This window comes from Rhizophagus irregularis, chromosome 8, assembly GCF_026210795.1.
Source record: "Rhizophagus irregularis chromosome 8, complete sequence".
Lineage (NCBI taxonomy): Eukaryota > Fungi > Glomeromycota > Glomeromycetes > Glomerales > Glomeraceae > Rhizophagus > Rhizophagus irregularis.
Window position 1 is genome coordinate 107696 of NC_089436.1, and position 16642 is coordinate 124337.

The 16642-nt window shown below is 26.4% G+C and overlaps 7 protein-coding genes across 8 annotated transcripts; 3 read left to right on the top strand and 4 right to left on the bottom strand.

The window, feature by feature from the left end:
- Positions 1-1381: 1381 nt before the first annotated feature.
- Positions 1382-2308, bottom strand: OCT59_027926 (uncharacterized protein; the record flags this gene model as incomplete). Its single annotated transcript, XM_066146968.1, has 7 exons — positions 1382-1611; positions 1686-1717; positions 1807-1861; positions 1948-1976; positions 2045-2075; positions 2142-2150; positions 2221-2308. The coding sequence occupies 7 exons, from the start codon at positions 2306-2308 to the stop codon at positions 1382-1384; spliced, it is 474 nt and encodes a 157-aa protein (XP_065993729.1).
- A 459-nt stretch (positions 2309-2767) lies between these two features.
- OCT59_027927 (uncharacterized protein) lies at positions 2768-4154 on the top strand (the record flags this gene model as incomplete). The annotated part of the gene is made up of 6 exons (XM_066146969.1): positions 2768-2836; positions 2940-3394; positions 3478-3576; positions 3678-3755; positions 3832-4024; positions 4107-4154. The coding sequence occupies 6 exons, from the start codon at positions 2768-2770 to the stop codon at positions 4152-4154; spliced, it is 942 nt and encodes a 313-aa protein (XP_065993730.1).
- Positions 4155-5232: 1078 nt separating this feature from the next.
- On the top strand, positions 5233-7327 carry OCT59_027928 (uncharacterized protein). 2 transcript variants are annotated; one of them, XM_025311675.2, is made up of 6 exons: positions 5233-5414; positions 5540-5676; positions 5738-5809; positions 5976-6109; positions 6201-6738; positions 6806-7327. In XM_025311675.2, exons 1-6 carry the CDS (start codon positions 5261-5263, stop codon positions 7004-7006), a joined length of 1236 nt encoding a protein of 411 aa, XP_025169290.1. In that variant the 5' UTR covers positions 5233-5260; the 3' UTR covers positions 7007-7327. The 2 variants fall into 2 exon arrangements, with proteins under 2 accessions (XP_025169290.1, XP_065993731.1); XM_066146970.1 differs by having other exon boundaries at positions 5540-5809.
- On the bottom strand, positions 7282-9207 carry OCT59_027929 (uncharacterized protein; the record flags this gene model as incomplete). The annotated part of the gene is made up of 7 exons (XM_025327842.1): positions 7282-7450; positions 7519-7727; positions 7801-8012; positions 8081-8616; positions 8692-8776; positions 8849-8922; positions 8996-9207. 7 exons carry the CDS (start codon positions 9205-9207, stop codon positions 7282-7284), a joined length of 1497 nt encoding a protein of 498 aa, XP_025169289.1.
- A 1137-nt stretch (positions 9208-10344) lies between these two features.
- OCT59_027930 (uncharacterized protein) lies at positions 10345-12672 on the top strand. Its single transcript, XM_025321300.2, has 9 exons — positions 10345-10632; positions 10716-10789; positions 10860-10944; positions 11024-11215; positions 11286-11626; positions 11701-11720; positions 11805-11996; positions 12075-12283; positions 12357-12672. The coding sequence occupies exons 1-9, from the start codon at positions 10415-10417 to the stop codon at positions 12520-12522; spliced, it is 1497 nt and encodes a 498-aa protein (XP_025169288.1). The 5' UTR covers positions 10345-10414; the 3' UTR covers positions 12523-12672.
- Positions 12673-12711: 39 nt separating this feature from the next.
- Positions 12712-13260, bottom strand: OCT59_027931 (uncharacterized protein; the record flags this gene model as incomplete). The annotated part of the gene is made up of 1 exon (XM_025333816.2): positions 12712-13260. The coding sequence occupies one exon, from the start codon at positions 13258-13260 to the stop codon at positions 12712-12714; it is 549 nt and encodes a 182-aa protein (XP_025169287.1).
- A 1063-nt stretch (positions 13261-14323) lies between these two features.
- Positions 14324-16332, bottom strand: OCT59_027932 (uncharacterized protein). Its single transcript, XM_025321299.2, has one exon. It carries the CDS (start codon positions 16220-16222, stop codon positions 14702-14704), a length of 1521 nt encoding a protein of 506 aa, XP_025169286.2. The 5' UTR covers positions 16223-16332; the 3' UTR covers positions 14324-14701.
- Between the last annotated feature and the right edge of the window lie 310 nt (positions 16333-16642).

The window sequence follows — 16642 nt, forward strand, 5'->3', positions numbered from 1 at the left end:
AAAGTATTAACAGTTTAATATAAAAATTTTGTGCCAAAATAAAATGTAATGCCAAAGTTAGTTTTAGGCCAAATTTTTCAATTAATTAATATATGCCAATCATCTTTTAATCAGACTTTGAAGCTTCGGGTGAAGCTACAGAAGTTTGGGCAAAACTTGAAATTTTTATGAGTTATAGATTAATGTCTTTAAAATTAATGGCCGAAGTAACACAACATAATTTTAGGTAACACAAAAGTTATGGCCAAATTAATATTTGCAATTATTAATACTAATAATATTACTATTTAATTTAGTACAAAATTTTAAAATGCAATAACTTCGCCAATATGGATCTGATGGCAATGATTTTACTACCATTCAAATCCTCTCACTGAGACCAATCTAATAGTATATAATTCATTAGAATATGTTTACTGGATCTTAAGATTATAAAATTTGAATTTTTATTTTATTTATTAATTATAAAAATTTACATTTATTGATATAATTTCTGTTAATATTGATCAATTTTACCCTCAAAATTGTCAAATCAAACATCATTTCAGCTTTATATATTAACAAGATAGTATTTTTTTATGTGACAATATTGAAAAGATGATTAATAAATGATCGGCAAATGATCGGCAATAATGTGACAATATAAGGGATGTTCGCTATGCTACAAAAGGGATGGTAATGCAAAATTCGACTTGTGTTTGTAGTTCCAGATGACATATATGATGGCTTCAAGCTAACGCCAAAGAAAAATATTGATGATTTTATTGATGTCGAACGATTATCTCCTTTTCTCAATAACGTGGAACAGTGGGTATTGAAAATTGATTTGTCTATGCAACTATAAGTGGAATCATGAATTAATAATTGTTGGATGCTTATTTTAAGGGCTACGTTCCAATCCTATTTTTTGCATGTACAAATGTACAATTAAATTTGCGTAATCACATGTAATCTACTAATAATATAGAATAAAAAATAATAAAATTTAAATTTAATAAATTTACAATAAAAAATATTTCAGAATAATATTCAACAATAATTTATTAAATTGAACCTTTTTCAAAAAAAAAATTTGTACTGAATCAAGTTGATTATCATTTTTTTTTTGTAAATAGTCCAAACCGTTGGCTATTTGATCATAGCTAAATACCAATTCAGCCTTAAATTCCGGGTGCGGGATTGCTGTTTTAAAAGAAACCAACATTGAAAGTGCAGGCGAAGAAATTAATGTTCTGGTAAAACAATTGACATGAATTTCCTTTTTATTGACTAATCCATATATTTATTTTTATACATTATTAATATATCACTGCACTATGCTACAAACATATCGGGAAAGTAAATTTATAAAATTTAAAATATTTGCTGTAATTTATTTTTTTTATTCATCATTAACTAATTTATTGGTAATGACTAAATTTTCATCGATCCAATCAGCACACAAAAATTGTACCCAAAGTATAGACAATAAAAGAAAAGACCACATTGATAATAAATTAGCGGTTCTTATTTGACATGCTATTCTATTTTCTGCAAACATATATTCGTATGTTGATGGACAGAAAAATGGAATATTATTCATCTCATTCCACGTATAATGCGTGTATAAGACTGTCATAAAAGAATGTATTTAAAAATTAAATCATTTTTTATAATTATTATAATTTTATAAATATGATAATTACTTGCAATAATTATCCATAGCAAAAGTAACCACCTATTTTAAAATAATAAATTTAGTAATTTCTTTTTTTAAAAAGTAAATCAATTTCAGATTTCAGAATAATATATTTCAATAATAAATACATTAAAATTTTTTGTAATCCATGTTTCGATATCGTCGATCCAAAACAACAATTTGCTATAATTAGACTTATTAACAAAACTGAAATTCTGCAAAGTTAGAGATATGAATAATATTCGATCATTATAAATATCAAATCTTACATGGACCAAAAATCGCGACAACTAAATAACTAAACGGTCATATGTTAATATAATCTAATTATCTTTTTATACGCAAATTAAAAATTTATGAACTTACGAAATTTCAAGGGCAAAGTATAACGGAAATTCTCCATTAGATCGTATAAAAAGTATGATTTTGGTAATCTCTAGTAAAATTTAAGGAAAACAAATACGTCGATAATCTACTAGACAACATAGAGAGATTAAAAACAAAGAAATTTTACTTAATTATAATTAAAAAAACTGACCGACCTAAAGCAGGACAAGCTAAAATCAAGATAAATAATGGAAGTCCTAATAAGATTCCCAAAAAATATTTACAAATTTTTTTTAATATCATTGAATATTTTTTATGATTTATTTGATCTCTAGAATAATTTAATAACTTATAGTCCCCGGTTATTCTCGATAAAAAGGAAGTTGTACGATTGAAATTGAAAAATTAGGCTTATAAAAGGTTCTTTTTTCTTTGCGTAATTGGGGCTTAGACATTATTTGTCTAAGCCATAATATGTGCCGAATGTGCCGTGCCTCAAGACAATTTATGCTGCGGAATTTCTTAATATTTTTTTATAGGTGGATTTTAATATACTAATACTATAATTACGTTTGCTTATTGCCCATTGTTCCGACAATAAAAGTCATAAATGACTCATTTTACCATATATTAGCCAAATATGTCAATTATTAATAAGTGGATTTGTCTTAATCTCGAAAACCTTTTTTTTTCTTTTCTTATGATATTCTACGCCATTTTTCCATTTTTTGTAGATATTTCCAACTTTCTACAAACTAAATAATGGCAAAAATTAAACAAATAAAACCATCTGATAGAAAGAAGTTGTATCCTTACATGGATGAAAAGGAAGTGAGACTTATAAAGTTATTTAATAACGTTTTCGTTCTTTTTTTTTTATCTCGTATTTTATTTACATATAAATATATAAATATATACGTATTTATTTATTCAGCTACCAAACTGGGATCCGACATGGTGTTATCCAGATGATGATGAAAAAATGATGATCGCAGCTTGGGATTGTTGGGATATAAATCATAACACCTTCGAAAGATCATCAACTACTTCATTGATCGAATCAAGTTCAAAAACTGACATCCAGAAATATTTTGATCTTACTAATTGCGACAATAAACCAATCACGAAATTTAATCAACCCAAAGTGTCAAAGCCTATTCAGGCGTCTAATGCTAAAGGTCTCGTTGATATGAAAATATCTTTTCCCAAAGATGATCTTATTCATTCCGATAATTATGAAAAAACATTAAAATATATTGAAACAAGTCAACGAGAAACTTTGATTAAGTCTGATGGAGAAAATCATCTTCATAAATTTTCTGCCAAAAATGATACAACTTTAATTTTCGAAGACTCGAAATCTTTAAATTTGACATCTGCACATGAGGAGTAGTGATTTTAATAATTTTTTCATTTGTTAATTTAAAAAAAAATTTTATCATTAATGAGTATATACGTTCATTTTTACATAGTACTAAAGTTGTGCCATTATTCTCCTCGAAGTTGGTTGAGTCAAGAAAAGAAGTTCGCTTCAATTTCGATGCTTTTAAATTTGAATTGCAGGAAAATAGGCAAATAAATAAAGAAATATTAATTTATTTTTATTTTATTATTTTTTTTATTTTGAAAAAAAAAAAAATTTTAATTCAATATTTTTAATTGCTGTCATTAGAAGTACAAATCCGATTAAGGAAATTTCTAATCCGTCAAACAATATGATGCAGCAAATGAAAATAGTTAAGGAACATAGGTTAGTTCATTTAGATGTACATACTTACTTAAAAATTTCAATTATATAATAATAAATCCAAATCATTAAATAACAGAGAATACGAATATAACAAAAAGGAAGAGAACATTTCCTTTCAATCTCAACCTGTCAGCGTTTTGATCGATTTAAATGGATTAGATGATTGGCTTAATAAGACTACTACTTCCAAAAATAATCAATTGGAGCAAAAATGGTATCAAACAGAAGCGGATAAAACAAGAAAAAATAATTTTAATTTGAATGATAAGGTAAAAAACGATATAGTTTAAACCAATTATAATTTTAAATTTTTAAGTAACTAATATTTGTTTATTTTTTTTTTTATAATAGGTTAGTTATGAAGATTTGTTGGAATTTGACTTGTTGATGCAAAAATAATTATTTTTTCCTTTGATTACACTTGTTTTATTTATTTGTGCATACATATTTTATAATTAGCGTATTCTTCATTTACTTATTAAATGTAATATAGCAGAGTATATTTGTTATCAGCTTCATAAAATCATATTATCGGAGAATCTTCAACTGAATTACTTTATTTGAGCATTGTATTTGCTACTTATTAGCTTCATTATAAATTTATTTCGATAAAAAATTGACCTATGATAATAAAGAGTCATTTCGTGTTGTTTAAAAACAGCACTTAAAGTATTTATTTGTTTTATTCCATAGTTTATTTTATTTTGATGATTTAAGATAAGCAGCAGAAAACTTTAAAACGTAATCTTAATAATTATTACGACGCATTTAAAGGTACTTTGGTCCACAATAATTTCATTTAGTTTGGTCATTTTGCAAGTAAAAGAATGTAATAATCTTATACTTTCTACCTTTTATCAATTAATAAATATCATAAATATCCCCACTCTGTAGGTTGTGCCGTTTCATTATGCAAATTATAGGGGGAACAAGAGTAATAATGAATGATTAGGATTAGGGTTAGGTTTAGGGTTTGTCCGGAGAAAATCTAATTGTCACCGTTATATGTCACGGCTTATGGTATACAGGGTTAAGACAGGACCTGGAAAACTATATAATTATAAAGGTTACCGCCAAAAAATCAAAAAAAAATAGGAGTGCGAACCATAATATGATTGGTTGTTTTGCTGTTTACTCACATGTTTCTATTTCAAATATAGTAATAGGGCCAAGAAAGGAAAGATTTTCACAAAAAAATTCTTATTGTTGCGAACCAACACGTGACTTTTACTAATTAATTTGGCGGTGACCTTTTTGAAAATTAATTATAGCCTCGAATCATGTTTGGCGGTAACCCCTATTAGAAGTTTTCCAGGTCCTGTTAAGACTGATCATATTTTTTTAGGTTGCGATTTCCCCGTGTAAATGAGATTAACTGTTACACAGTATCTCAGAATTAAGGTTATATCGGGTTATAACTAAATCTTCATGTGAGAACATGTGCTTAAATAACTAAATGCATCATTTTTTTTTCGTTATGCTTTTCATTTTTCTTCTCTGTTAAAATGTTGAGTTTACATAAAATTGAAAATATTGCCAAATTAATGTTTGATTATTCTCTTGGAATTTTCTGGCTTATTTTCTTGGTATGTATTCCCCTTTTAAAAGATATAATTGTTAAACGGAAAGATGTTTTTACCGTAAAAGACAGAAGTAGTTGTAAGTATGCAGGTTATCCATAATATTAAGCATTCAAGAACTGTACGCTATGTAATGGACCAATTAATTAATTCTTCAAGAAATTTCTGCTAAAGAAAAAATCAACTACTTACTTTTATTTGTAGACGAGTCAAGATTATATACTGAATGTTCTGATTTTGTAAATCACCAAACACTAAAACTCGAAGGGAAAACTTTCCACTATGTTGAGGTTGGGGATGTATCTAAGCCCTTAATTTTATTTTTGCATGGATTTCCTCAGGTATATTGAAAACATTTGTATTATAACATTTATTATTATTACTAATTTTACATTTACATAGTTTTGGTACGCATGGAGACATCAACTTCGAGGACTTCAAGATATGGATTATCATTTAGTGGCTATAGACATGGTAAATAATAAATACGATTATTGTTCAGATTATCAGAAATTATGCTGATGACATTAAAATATTGATGCTTTGCATAGTTCTAAACTTCAAATGATACTTTTATTAATCCGAATATATAGAGAAAGTCACATTTATCATATTTCATAACTTTTTATTTGATCTATAGAGGGGTGCGGGAGGGAGTTATAAACCATGTGAGGTGCGTCATTATAAGGCGAGTTTATTATTAACGGACATACGTGAAATTATACAAAAATTGTCTTCTAATGGACGTGCAGCATGTATAATTGGACATGACTGGTAACTTAAAATATTAGTATAACATTGATGAGTTTATTAATGAATTTTTTAAAAAAATCAATTAAATCAATCCTGTTATTATTAATTATAGGGGTTCTTTAATTGCATGGCAGGCTGCAGCGCAAAGTTGGGAATGGGATCAATATCAGGATCAATCCGGATATGTTGACAGATTAATAATACTAAATGGCCCACATATGGCTATATTTTACCAAAATTTTCATTCTCGATTAATCGATTTCATCCATTATCGCAACTTAAAATCTTTAATAAGAAATCCCATGTCTACATTTGCCCTTTCTTGGCAAAAATTTCGACCGTGTATAAATCAGCTCCTTGGAATATATTATACATATATATTTGGTTTATCAAGACCTATAGGAGAAACTTGGCTTTTATTAAGAGACCTTGAAATCTACGATGAAATATTCCGAACAATTCCAAAAGAGACGATGAGTGAAGAAGACATTAACATTTATAAAGCAATTTCTTGTGCAGATAATCATGCTAGTCTTACAGGCGGACTAAATTATTATAGAGGTGACGCTATAAATGGATTTTTCAAAGAACAAGAAAGACGCGGAATTAAACAACCTGGTTTCATTGGAATTCCTACTTTAGTCATATGGGTACGTACGTCTGTAATTTTAAACCGTTTCAATTATCTTTGCTGTTAAAACTTTTTTAACTTTGTAGGGAGACAAAGATCCAACGATGCATAAAGATCTAAGTTTATCTAATTTGGGAAAATTAGTGTCAAATCTGAAAATTGTAAACTTTCCTGAAGCTAACCATTTTATCCAAGAAGAATGTCCTGATAAAGTTAATGATTTAATTAGAAAGTTTATAACTAGTCAAGGAAATTTTCAGGACCTTGATGAAAACATAGAGTCATAAATTACGTATTATTTTCAATTTGACCGGTTAAAGTTTTTTTAACGTCATAATAATTGGTCTTCTTTTCTTTTATAACTAAATTGTTACCAATTGCACTATGAACTTTCTAAATGTTTATTAATTTAATTATCTATGGTGGATTAATACAATGATTGACAGCGCAAGCAATTATTTAAATGGTAGTAATTGTGATGATAACTATGATGTCTATGATTGAATCGTTGAAATGTTTTTAATATATTAATACTAATCAAATAACAAATAAAAAGAGAAATCTAATTTCTTCGATGAACTTTAACTAATAAAGGATCTTTCATTGGTAAAGTTATAGAAACGCCAAAATCAGGCGGAGATTTTTGACCTGGTATTCTTTCAAATTTATATATTCTTAATAATGAAGTTGCCAATGTCATAGCTTCTATCGTAGCAAAATTCTGTCCGAGACTAATCGATTATTAAGAGAATATTAATAAAGTAATTAAATATACGCAGAGAATGTATATGTAACTTACCATAATCTTGGACCACAATTGAAACTAGTGAATTTATATTGACTTGGCTTCAAACCATCTTCAGAGTTTAAGAATCGTTCAGGACTAAATATTTTTGCATTTTCACCCCATATTCTTTCATCTCTTCCAGTAGCCCAAGAAGACCAGTTCACTAATTCACCAGCATAAATTGGTGTACCATTTGGAAGCATATCATCTTTAAGGCATAACTATACAAACAGTTTTTAATGATTTAATTTTTATCATTTCGTATAAAAATATAAATTAGGATCTTTTCCCTACCTTTATACTTATTGGTACTGCCGGATGTAATCTGAGTGTTTCATAAAATGTGGCTTGTGTATATTCGAATTGTTTAATATCGTCATATTTTGGAATTGGATTATCCTCGGAGAGTAAAGAATTTACTTCTTCTACTAATTTTCCTTCCACATTTGGATTTACCATTACATTATACATCATCCACGCGAGTTCTTGCGCGGTCGTATCACGTCCTAAAATGTTATCATATAACAAATCATTATTTAAGCAAAGTCGACTAAAAAAAAAAATCCACATTTACCAGCAATGATTAAATTTATTATAATGTCCTTTAATTCTTTATCGGTTAATTTTTCTCCATTTTCATATTCGGCATTCATGAAAAGATTAAGAATATCTTTGGGATTTTTCAAATATTCCGGGTTACTTCGACGTTTCCTAATTATATCATAGGCAAAATCCGATAAATATTTACAAGCTTCACGAATCTTATGACCTTCATCTGTAAACATTTCATTACACCTCCACAAGTAAGGATTTGTAACTCTTTTATTAGTTATTGTTTGTGCTAAATCAAATGCAACCGCAAATTTTACAGGATTTTTAATATTTGTTAAACAATCAAAGTCCAATCCAAATGTAATCTTCCCAAAAGAATTCAAGGTAAACCTATAAAATAATTCTTGTAAATCAAAAATTTCCCCACTATTCACTTTTTTTTCCATGATTTTTAAAAAATTTTTGGTTTCTTCTTCAAATACAACACAAATAATTTCACGAAAATTTTTTCCGTAAAATAAATGACTAGCCAACTTTCGTTGAAATTTCCACATTTGTCTAAAAATAAAATAATCATGTTAATATATTAATAGCATATGTAATATATAATAAAGTATTGTTCTAAAAGCGTACCCATTAACGTTAAATATACCATCACCTAACAAGTCAAGTAATCTTATTCTACTACCAGGAGTTTTTATGTAATTATCAAAATTTGCTGGAAAAAAAAGATATTAATTAGGATCTACATAATTATTAAGAGAAATTTTATAAATTCCTTGAAGCTCACTTTTCATAACATATTCTATACTTTCAGGATCATTAATTGTAATAAATCTACCCAATCCTGGAAAAGTAAAAGTACTGTCCAAACATTATTAATAAATTTTCAATCCAATTTCATTTTATACTGACAGAATAACATTAAATTACTCACGCAATTGGACCATAAATCATTAAAACATCATACATAAATTTTGTTAACCCTTTCTCTCTTATTTTGAAAAGATTTCCAATTAACGGTAAACCTTTTGGTCCCGTAAGATCTGGTCTTGCATTTGTACCTATACTTCTATCCGGATATTTTATTATTAGATAAAGAAGAATACCTAGGAGGATAATGAATATTGATGTTATAATGGATATCATTTTCAAAAGTAAAGTATAAGAAATATATTTTTTTTAAAAAAAAAGAAAAAAAGAGCAAAAAAAAAAATTATAAAAAATAGGAAGGCAAAAAAGAAAATAAAAATATAGAATTAAACAAAGAATTCGAACAAAGAATCTGAACAAAAAAAGAAATAAATGAATGATAAAGACTTCATTTCGTATTGATTTGAAAGAGAAATTGTAGATCCATCTGATTGATGACAATTAGCAATTGTATCATTGGTTAATATCGCAAGTAAATCATTAATGTTTTTATTAAAATCGAATAAAAGAAATTATATTGCTCCGATATTTTAAAAATTTAATTAACCTAAATTGTTATCTGTATTACTACATGTCAAATCCTATCCTGTATTGGACTTGTTGATGTGCAATGTAACCAATGTAACATCGTAATACTTGAAATAAACTAAATTTTTGTATCAATGACTTATTATACTTAAATATACTTAATTATACTTGAATTATACTGAAAATCAATTTCGAGACGGCGCAATTAAGTAATACATTTATATTGATACTTGAAAAGTGAAAACTCACTTTTTATAACGTATTCTACCAGGATCATTAATTGTAATAAATCCATCCAATTCCGGAAAAGTAAAAGTACTATTCAAACATTTTTGGTTTTGTATCTATACTTCTATCCGGTTATTTTATTATTACCTAAGATAATAGGCGTAAAAAAAAACATAAAAAAAATCAAAACAAAAAGAGGTAAAAATATAAATTAAACAAAGAATTAAAACAAAAGAATTCAACCAAAAATTGTATTCCCAAGTATAAATGGATGATTTCACTTCGTATTGGGCTTGATTTTGAGAGATTATAATTGGGTTAAATTAACGGTATATGCTATTCTGAATCACTAAAGTCGCTTGAATATTTTTCCGGCCTTTTTTCGTTTATGTAGCTCGTAATTAAGGCCTATCCTTGTTTGTTTGATGTGCAATGTGAAAAATAATACGATGGCGCACCGAACACAATTAAAGAAAGGTTAAATCTATATTTGGGAATTATGAATGTTGTGAATGTTTCAAATAAACTAATTAACCTTCTTCGTCTCATTGAAAACGTTTAAAAAAGCGAACTGAAACTGGTTTTATTTCATATTTTAATTAAATCACGGAAAACGAAATATATATACATATTTTTGTTCTCATCGTAAGCTAAAAAAATAAAAAGGATGACAATTATTATAACTATCCTCGTAGGATTCGTAGGAATTTTGATTTATCTTTTGATAAAATATCCGGATAGAAGTATTGGTACAAATCCAAGAAGAGATCTTAATGGTCCAAAAGGTTTACCGCTCTTTGGAAATCTTTTTGATGTTCTTAAACATGATAATAATGGATTTGTAATCTTCTTATATGAAACTTTAATGAAATACGGTCCAAATGCGTAAGTTATGAAAATTTTTTTTTTTAAAAAAAAAACAGTTTATAATAACAACAATAATTAACGATTAATTTACTTAAATTTAGAACATATACTTTACCAGGATTTGGTAGATTTATAACTGTCAATAATCCCGAATGTTTAGAGCATGTTATGAAAGGTATTAAAAATTATATAAATTATTATTGAAGAAAATAATAATTTCTGATAATATGAAACAATTTTTACAGCGAATTTCGAAGGTTATGTTAAGGGAGATAAGTTATATAAAATCCTTTACGATCTTCTAGGAGATGGAATTTTCAATACTTCCGGGTAAAAAGATGATTTTACTGCGCCACAACATAAACCTTTTCGTATTATCATTAACATAAATTTTTTGATATATTAATAGGGATAATTGGAAAATGCAAAGAAAATTATTTAGTCAGTTATTTAATGTTAGAAATTTTCGTGAAATTATATGTGTCGTGTTTGAAGAACAAACCAAAATATTTTTAAAAATCATGGAAAAAAAAGTGAATAGTGGAGAAATTTTTGATTTACAAGAATTATTTTATAGGTTTACGTTGGATTCATTTGGAAAGTAAGTTTTAAAATTATCTTTTTTTTGAAAAAAAAAAAAATCTTTTATCTCATTTATCATTAAATTTAAGGATTATATTTGGATTGGACTTTAAATGCTTAACGAATACAGATAGTCCAGTAAAATTTGCTCAATCATTTGATTTCGTTCAAGGAGCATTAGGCAAACGATTACAAAATAGTTTCTGGAATATTACAGAATTATTCACAGAAGAAGGTCGTAAATTGCGTGAAGATTGTAAATACTTAACAGAATTTGCATATCAAATAATTGAAAATCGTAGAAAGAATCCAGAAACTCTAAGAGAAGCTACAGATGTTCTAAATCTTTTTATGGAAGCTAAATATGATAATGGAGAAAATATGTCAGATAAACAGTTAATAGATGTTGTTTTAAATTTCATCATTGCTGGTACGTTTTTTTTTAAAAAAAAACTTTTTATTTTGGTATTTTACACTCTCCTCATAACAATCTGTATAATTTAGGACGTGATTCGACCGCGCAGGTAATAACATAAATACATAAATACCGTATATATTAATATTATTAATATAAATATGTATATTTGATATTTTCCATTATTATTTAGACCCTTTCTTGGATGATGTATAATGTTATGGTTAATCCTTCTATTGAAGAAAAATTAGTAAAAGAGGCGAATTCTTTACTCTCAGAAGAAGAACCAATTTCAGGTTATGAAAATATAAAACAGTTTCAATATACTCACGCAACATTATACGAAACTCTTCGATTACATCCAACAGTACCAAACAATTTTAGGGTAATAATCAAAATCTAATCAAAAATTATTTTTATAATAAGTTTATTCACAGGAAAAATACTTAAAAAATCATTATAGGTATGTCTTAAAGATGACGTACTTCCAAATGGTATACCAATTTATGCTGGTGAAATGGTAAATTGGTCCTCTTGGGCTGCTGGAAGAGACGAAAGAACGTGGGGCAAAGATGCAAAAATATTTAATCCTGAACGATTCTTAAACTCCGAAGATGGATTAAAACCAAGTCCATACAAATTCACCAGTTTTAATTGTGGACCAAGAATATGGTATGTAAATATGCATTATTGGTATAGTGGGATAAAATATCGTGTCACTCAACATTGTCATTTCTGTTATTAGTCTTGGACAAAATTTCGCTACAACTGAAGTCATAATGTTGGCAACTGCTGTATTAAGACAATATAAATTTGAAATGGTACCAGGACAAAAATTACCACCTGATTTTGGCGTTTCTTTAACTTTACCTATGAAAAATCCTTTATTAGTCAAAGTTTATCATCGATGATTTAAAATGCGAGTTGTGTAGTACAAGTACGAAACTGCGTATGAACTTTATAGGAACTTAATTACCTTTTAAAGAGGAAAAAAAAAAAGAAATACAATACATTTTACATATAATAAAATATAACAATTTAACTGACTACAAGTATACTGTACACTACATATTTATTTAACTATTTATATTTTAAAATGTTTAAAATAAACTATCTGATAAACTATCTGGCTCGGGGGCTAATTTTATTAAATTCATAGTTTGTTGATTATAAATTTTATTTATTTGATCCGAAATTTTTTTATAATAGGCCTTAACGGTTATAGGTTCTCTTTTCCAATAATCACTTGATAACCTCGTGATCAATAATTGATGTAATTTAATTTCTAAACTTTCCAAATATTCAGAAAAATATTTTCTGTATATAATAAAAGAATTTCCCGTACGGTAAGTGATATTCTTTCTTTTCTCGAATTTTGGTACATAATCTTCAACATTTATATTTGGTGGAAAATTTGGTTTTAAGCATTCTTGATCTGTAATTAAACTTATTAAATAAGTAGTATAATTATGATATTCATGAGCTAAGTAATTAGGATTCGTACGAAGTTGTTCTGTGTCGTACGTTGTATTAATATAAACTAAATAATAATCTCGAAAAAATGGATTTTCTAAAGGGGGTAAAGGTTTGTCCAAATTTTCGTAATTTTTGAATAATATATTATATTTCTCATTTTCGTTTGTATCCATTTTTGTTTAGAGAGAAATTCGAAATTTTTTTCTTTTTTTTTTTTATAAAACCTTTGCTTTTATATATAATTCTACCGCAGTTTTGTACTAATTTTGACTAAATTAAACAAAAAAAATTTTTTTTAGTCATCCGTTTACATAAATAGTAATAAATATATGAAACTAATAGGAAAATGGTTCCGATGAAACGGGTAGCTGCGTATTGCGAGTAAAGAAAGGAATACTGCGGCATTCATCGGCACTGTGTAAAAATAAATAAAGTACGCATTATATATTTATAATTTTCTTTCTACACATTTAAACCTTTTTAAAAAAAATTATTATTGAAAATTTTAGGAAATAAAGCATTCATTTTTAATGTCTTCTCGCAAATCACGGAATTACCTTTGACAAAACTTAATATATAAAGAAAATTCGTTAAATATAGCAAAATCGTAGTACATATATATAATATATATTTATATATATTCTGGTTGTGGAACAATATTTACGATCAACTTTGAAACTTTTTCCTGTAAAAAATGATGATTGATACCAAATTTGTTTAAGATATTAACATCCGAGCTTATTATATAGCTAAAATGATTTATTACAATAGTAAAATTTGATCAAAGAAACAATTCATAGATTTCATGAAAGAATAACTCAAGACCCAAATATAAATTTTTAATTCTGGAAGATCACAACAATTTATAAGTATTATTAGGTCTTTCAATTCTTTTCATTATTGAAAGGGTTTTCTAAGTTAATAATAGGATTAACTAGAAATAAAATAATGAACCATCATGTTTTTTTAAAAAGGGATTGTTTATATAAAAGGAAATTATATTTCTTTGATTCCTCTTCAGGTGAGGAAACAATAGATTTGTTTCATTGCGGAGATTGTTGGAATGATGTGCAATGATAGAACCAATCGGCGGTATCATTGAGTGAAGCGGATAATGAACTTTTTGTGTCACTTTGCGTAGTATTTCGTCATATGTTACGCTCAAGACTAATAAAAGAACCTTCTGGTACGCAAAAATCACATAATTGTCATAATTGTTAAAATTTTCTTGCCCACCGGTTTGAGTAGATTATTTTCGCGTGTAGTTTAGTTAGTATTTTTGTCAATTTTGACTTATATGTAATTTTCTACTTATAATCGCGTCCATGTTAGGTTTCTAACTGGAACCCATTAATAAAAATAAAAATAAAAATAATTGTTAAAATTTTCTTTATTACAAAAAAAAAAATGTCTTAAATTAAAAAAAAATCATATCATAAACTTTGATTTAAACTTATAATTAAACTTATTCTAATTACTTATTCTAATTACTTATTCTAATTACTTATTCTGATTACTTATTCTAATTAAATAATTAAACTTATGATTAAAATTAAACTTATTAAACTTATACTAATTAAAACTTATGATAATATTAAACTTATGCTATGCTAATCAAATCTCAACAACTTGAAAAACTTCATAATCGTCTAAATTTAAATGAGACTCTTTTTTAATAAATTTATTGATTCCATTATATGAAAGAGAACCATAAGAAACCATTTTGTTATTAATAATACCTAAATCATAACCACCACCAAAACAAGGACCACAAGTAGGATCATAATAAATAGCTTTTTTAGGATTTGTAACCTTAATTAATTTAGATATTCTTGATTTAATTATAGATTTCTTATCAATATCTTTATCAGAATTTACTTTCTTTTCACCTTTACCAAAACAAAATAAAAAACTATTTTCTGTTTGATAAATATTTTTATCATCAATACTATCAGAATTTTGTTTCCAATCTAAAGGATTATAACCACCAATCAATAGATTCTTTTTAGATATTTTTGCAATTGTGATAGTTGGACCTTTATTATCACATAAAGTATGAAATTTTTTAGCATCAAAACCATCACGACTTGCTCTATAAAGTAATTTAAATGAATAAGGTAAATTTTTTGAAGAATAATAATTTTTCTTATCTCGTTGATCAATCCAACTTGATATATAAGTTAATTTCTTTGATGTTAATAAAAGAGAATTTAAAGGGGAACGGGAAGAAATTAATAAAGAATTTTTAATAATTGAATCAGAAGAAGAAGAAGAAGAAGAAGAAGAAGTAATATTATGATGAAGGTTAAAAATTTCCAAACAAAAATCTTTTGGTAAAATATTAGAATAAGGGGCTACCTTATTTGTAATATCATTTAATGGAATATCTTTCCATCTAATTAATGGAATAAAATCATATAAAATATCTTTTAAAGTATTTGTTTCTTCTTTTGACCAATTATTAATAGTTTTAAATATAAGTTGAGATGAAGGCATTTGAGCTATACCCCATTTTAAAATATAATTCCAAATTTGAATTTCTTCTTTAACATTAAGAAAATTTTGATTTAAAATCAATAATAAAATAGATCTATCCAATAATAAAAATTCCGTGGAATTGAATAAAAATTTCATGGGATTTTCACAAATAATATTAATACAATGTTCTTTTAAGGAAGAAAATATTTCATTATAATTATATAATAAAATATGAAGGAATTTTAAAGGATTACGATATAAATGTTCTGATTGATTTTCTATCAAATATTGTAAAATGAAATCAATTAAACATGTTAATTCTAATTCATTTGAAGTGATCAACACTTGTAAAATGTCAAATGTATCTAAATTTTTTAAATCAATTTTTCCTGTATATAAATATTTTAAAATAATTTTAAATATTTTTGGTGAATAATTTCGTTTATCAAAAACAATTATTCCATTTTCTTTATAAAGTTTTTCAATATTTGTTAATTCATTCTGAAAATATCTACTTCTCACTCTTAAAATAAGTGAATGTGCTCTAAAATCTTTTTGTGATGTTCCTTCTCCTACTCTAATAATAATGTCATGTGTGTTACGACTATTTTCAAGTAATTTACCAATATCTCGAGAAAAATCTTTTAATAGAAACATTTTTTAAAATTTTCTTGTGTAATAATTGTGTTTAATTTGTGTGATAAAAAAAATTCAAAATCTGTGTTATAAGAAGAGAAAAATGAAAAAAAAGAGGAGTTTTTTTCGACAATTTTATAATAAAAATTTCTTACCCTTATTTAAATCTTAAAAGTCGAATAATATAGGTTACACCACATATTCTCTCCAATTTATCTTTCATTTCCTAAAATGCATGAACACACATTGTCGACGAAACGCCTAATGATGTAATAATGTCTACATGATACAACAGTCAGTGAAATATATATTATATTAAAACAATGGTGTTATGCGTTAAAAGTGGCGCGGCCGAGGTTTATGTCCGACCTTATGATAATGTTTGATGCATGATGACCAATCATAATAACTGATATTATAAGACATGCGTAATGTATGGCT

Excerpts from the sequence above, each read along its gene's own strand:
- OCT59_027928 (XM_025311675.2), top strand. The coding sequence starts at position 5,261 with ATGTTGAGTTTACATAAAATTGAAAATATTGCCAAATTAATGTTTGAT. Across the intron at positions 5,810-5,975 it reads ATTTAGTGGCTATAGACATG|AGGGGTGCGGGAGGGAGTTA; the intron begins GTAAATAATAAA and ends TTTGATCTATAG. Across the intron at positions 6,739-6,805 it reads TTCCTACTTTAGTCATATGG|GGAGACAAAGATCCAACGAT; the intron begins GTACGTACGTCT and ends TTAACTTTGTAG.
- OCT59_027930 (XM_025321300.2), top strand. The coding sequence starts at position 10,415 with ATGACAATTATTATAACTATCCTCGTAGGATTCGTAGGAATTTTGATT. Across the intron at positions 10,633-10,715 it reads ATGAAATACGGTCCAAATGC|AACATATACTTTACCAGGAT; the intron begins GTAAGTTATGAA and ends ACTTAAATTTAG. Across the intron at positions 11,721-11,804 it reads GACGTGATTCGACCGCGCAG|ACCCTTTCTTGGATGATGTA; the intron begins GTAATAACATAA and ends ATTATTATTTAG.
- OCT59_027932 (XM_025321299.2), bottom strand. The coding sequence starts at position 16,222 with ATGTTTCTATTAAAAGATTTTTCTCGAGATATTGGTAAATTACTTGAA.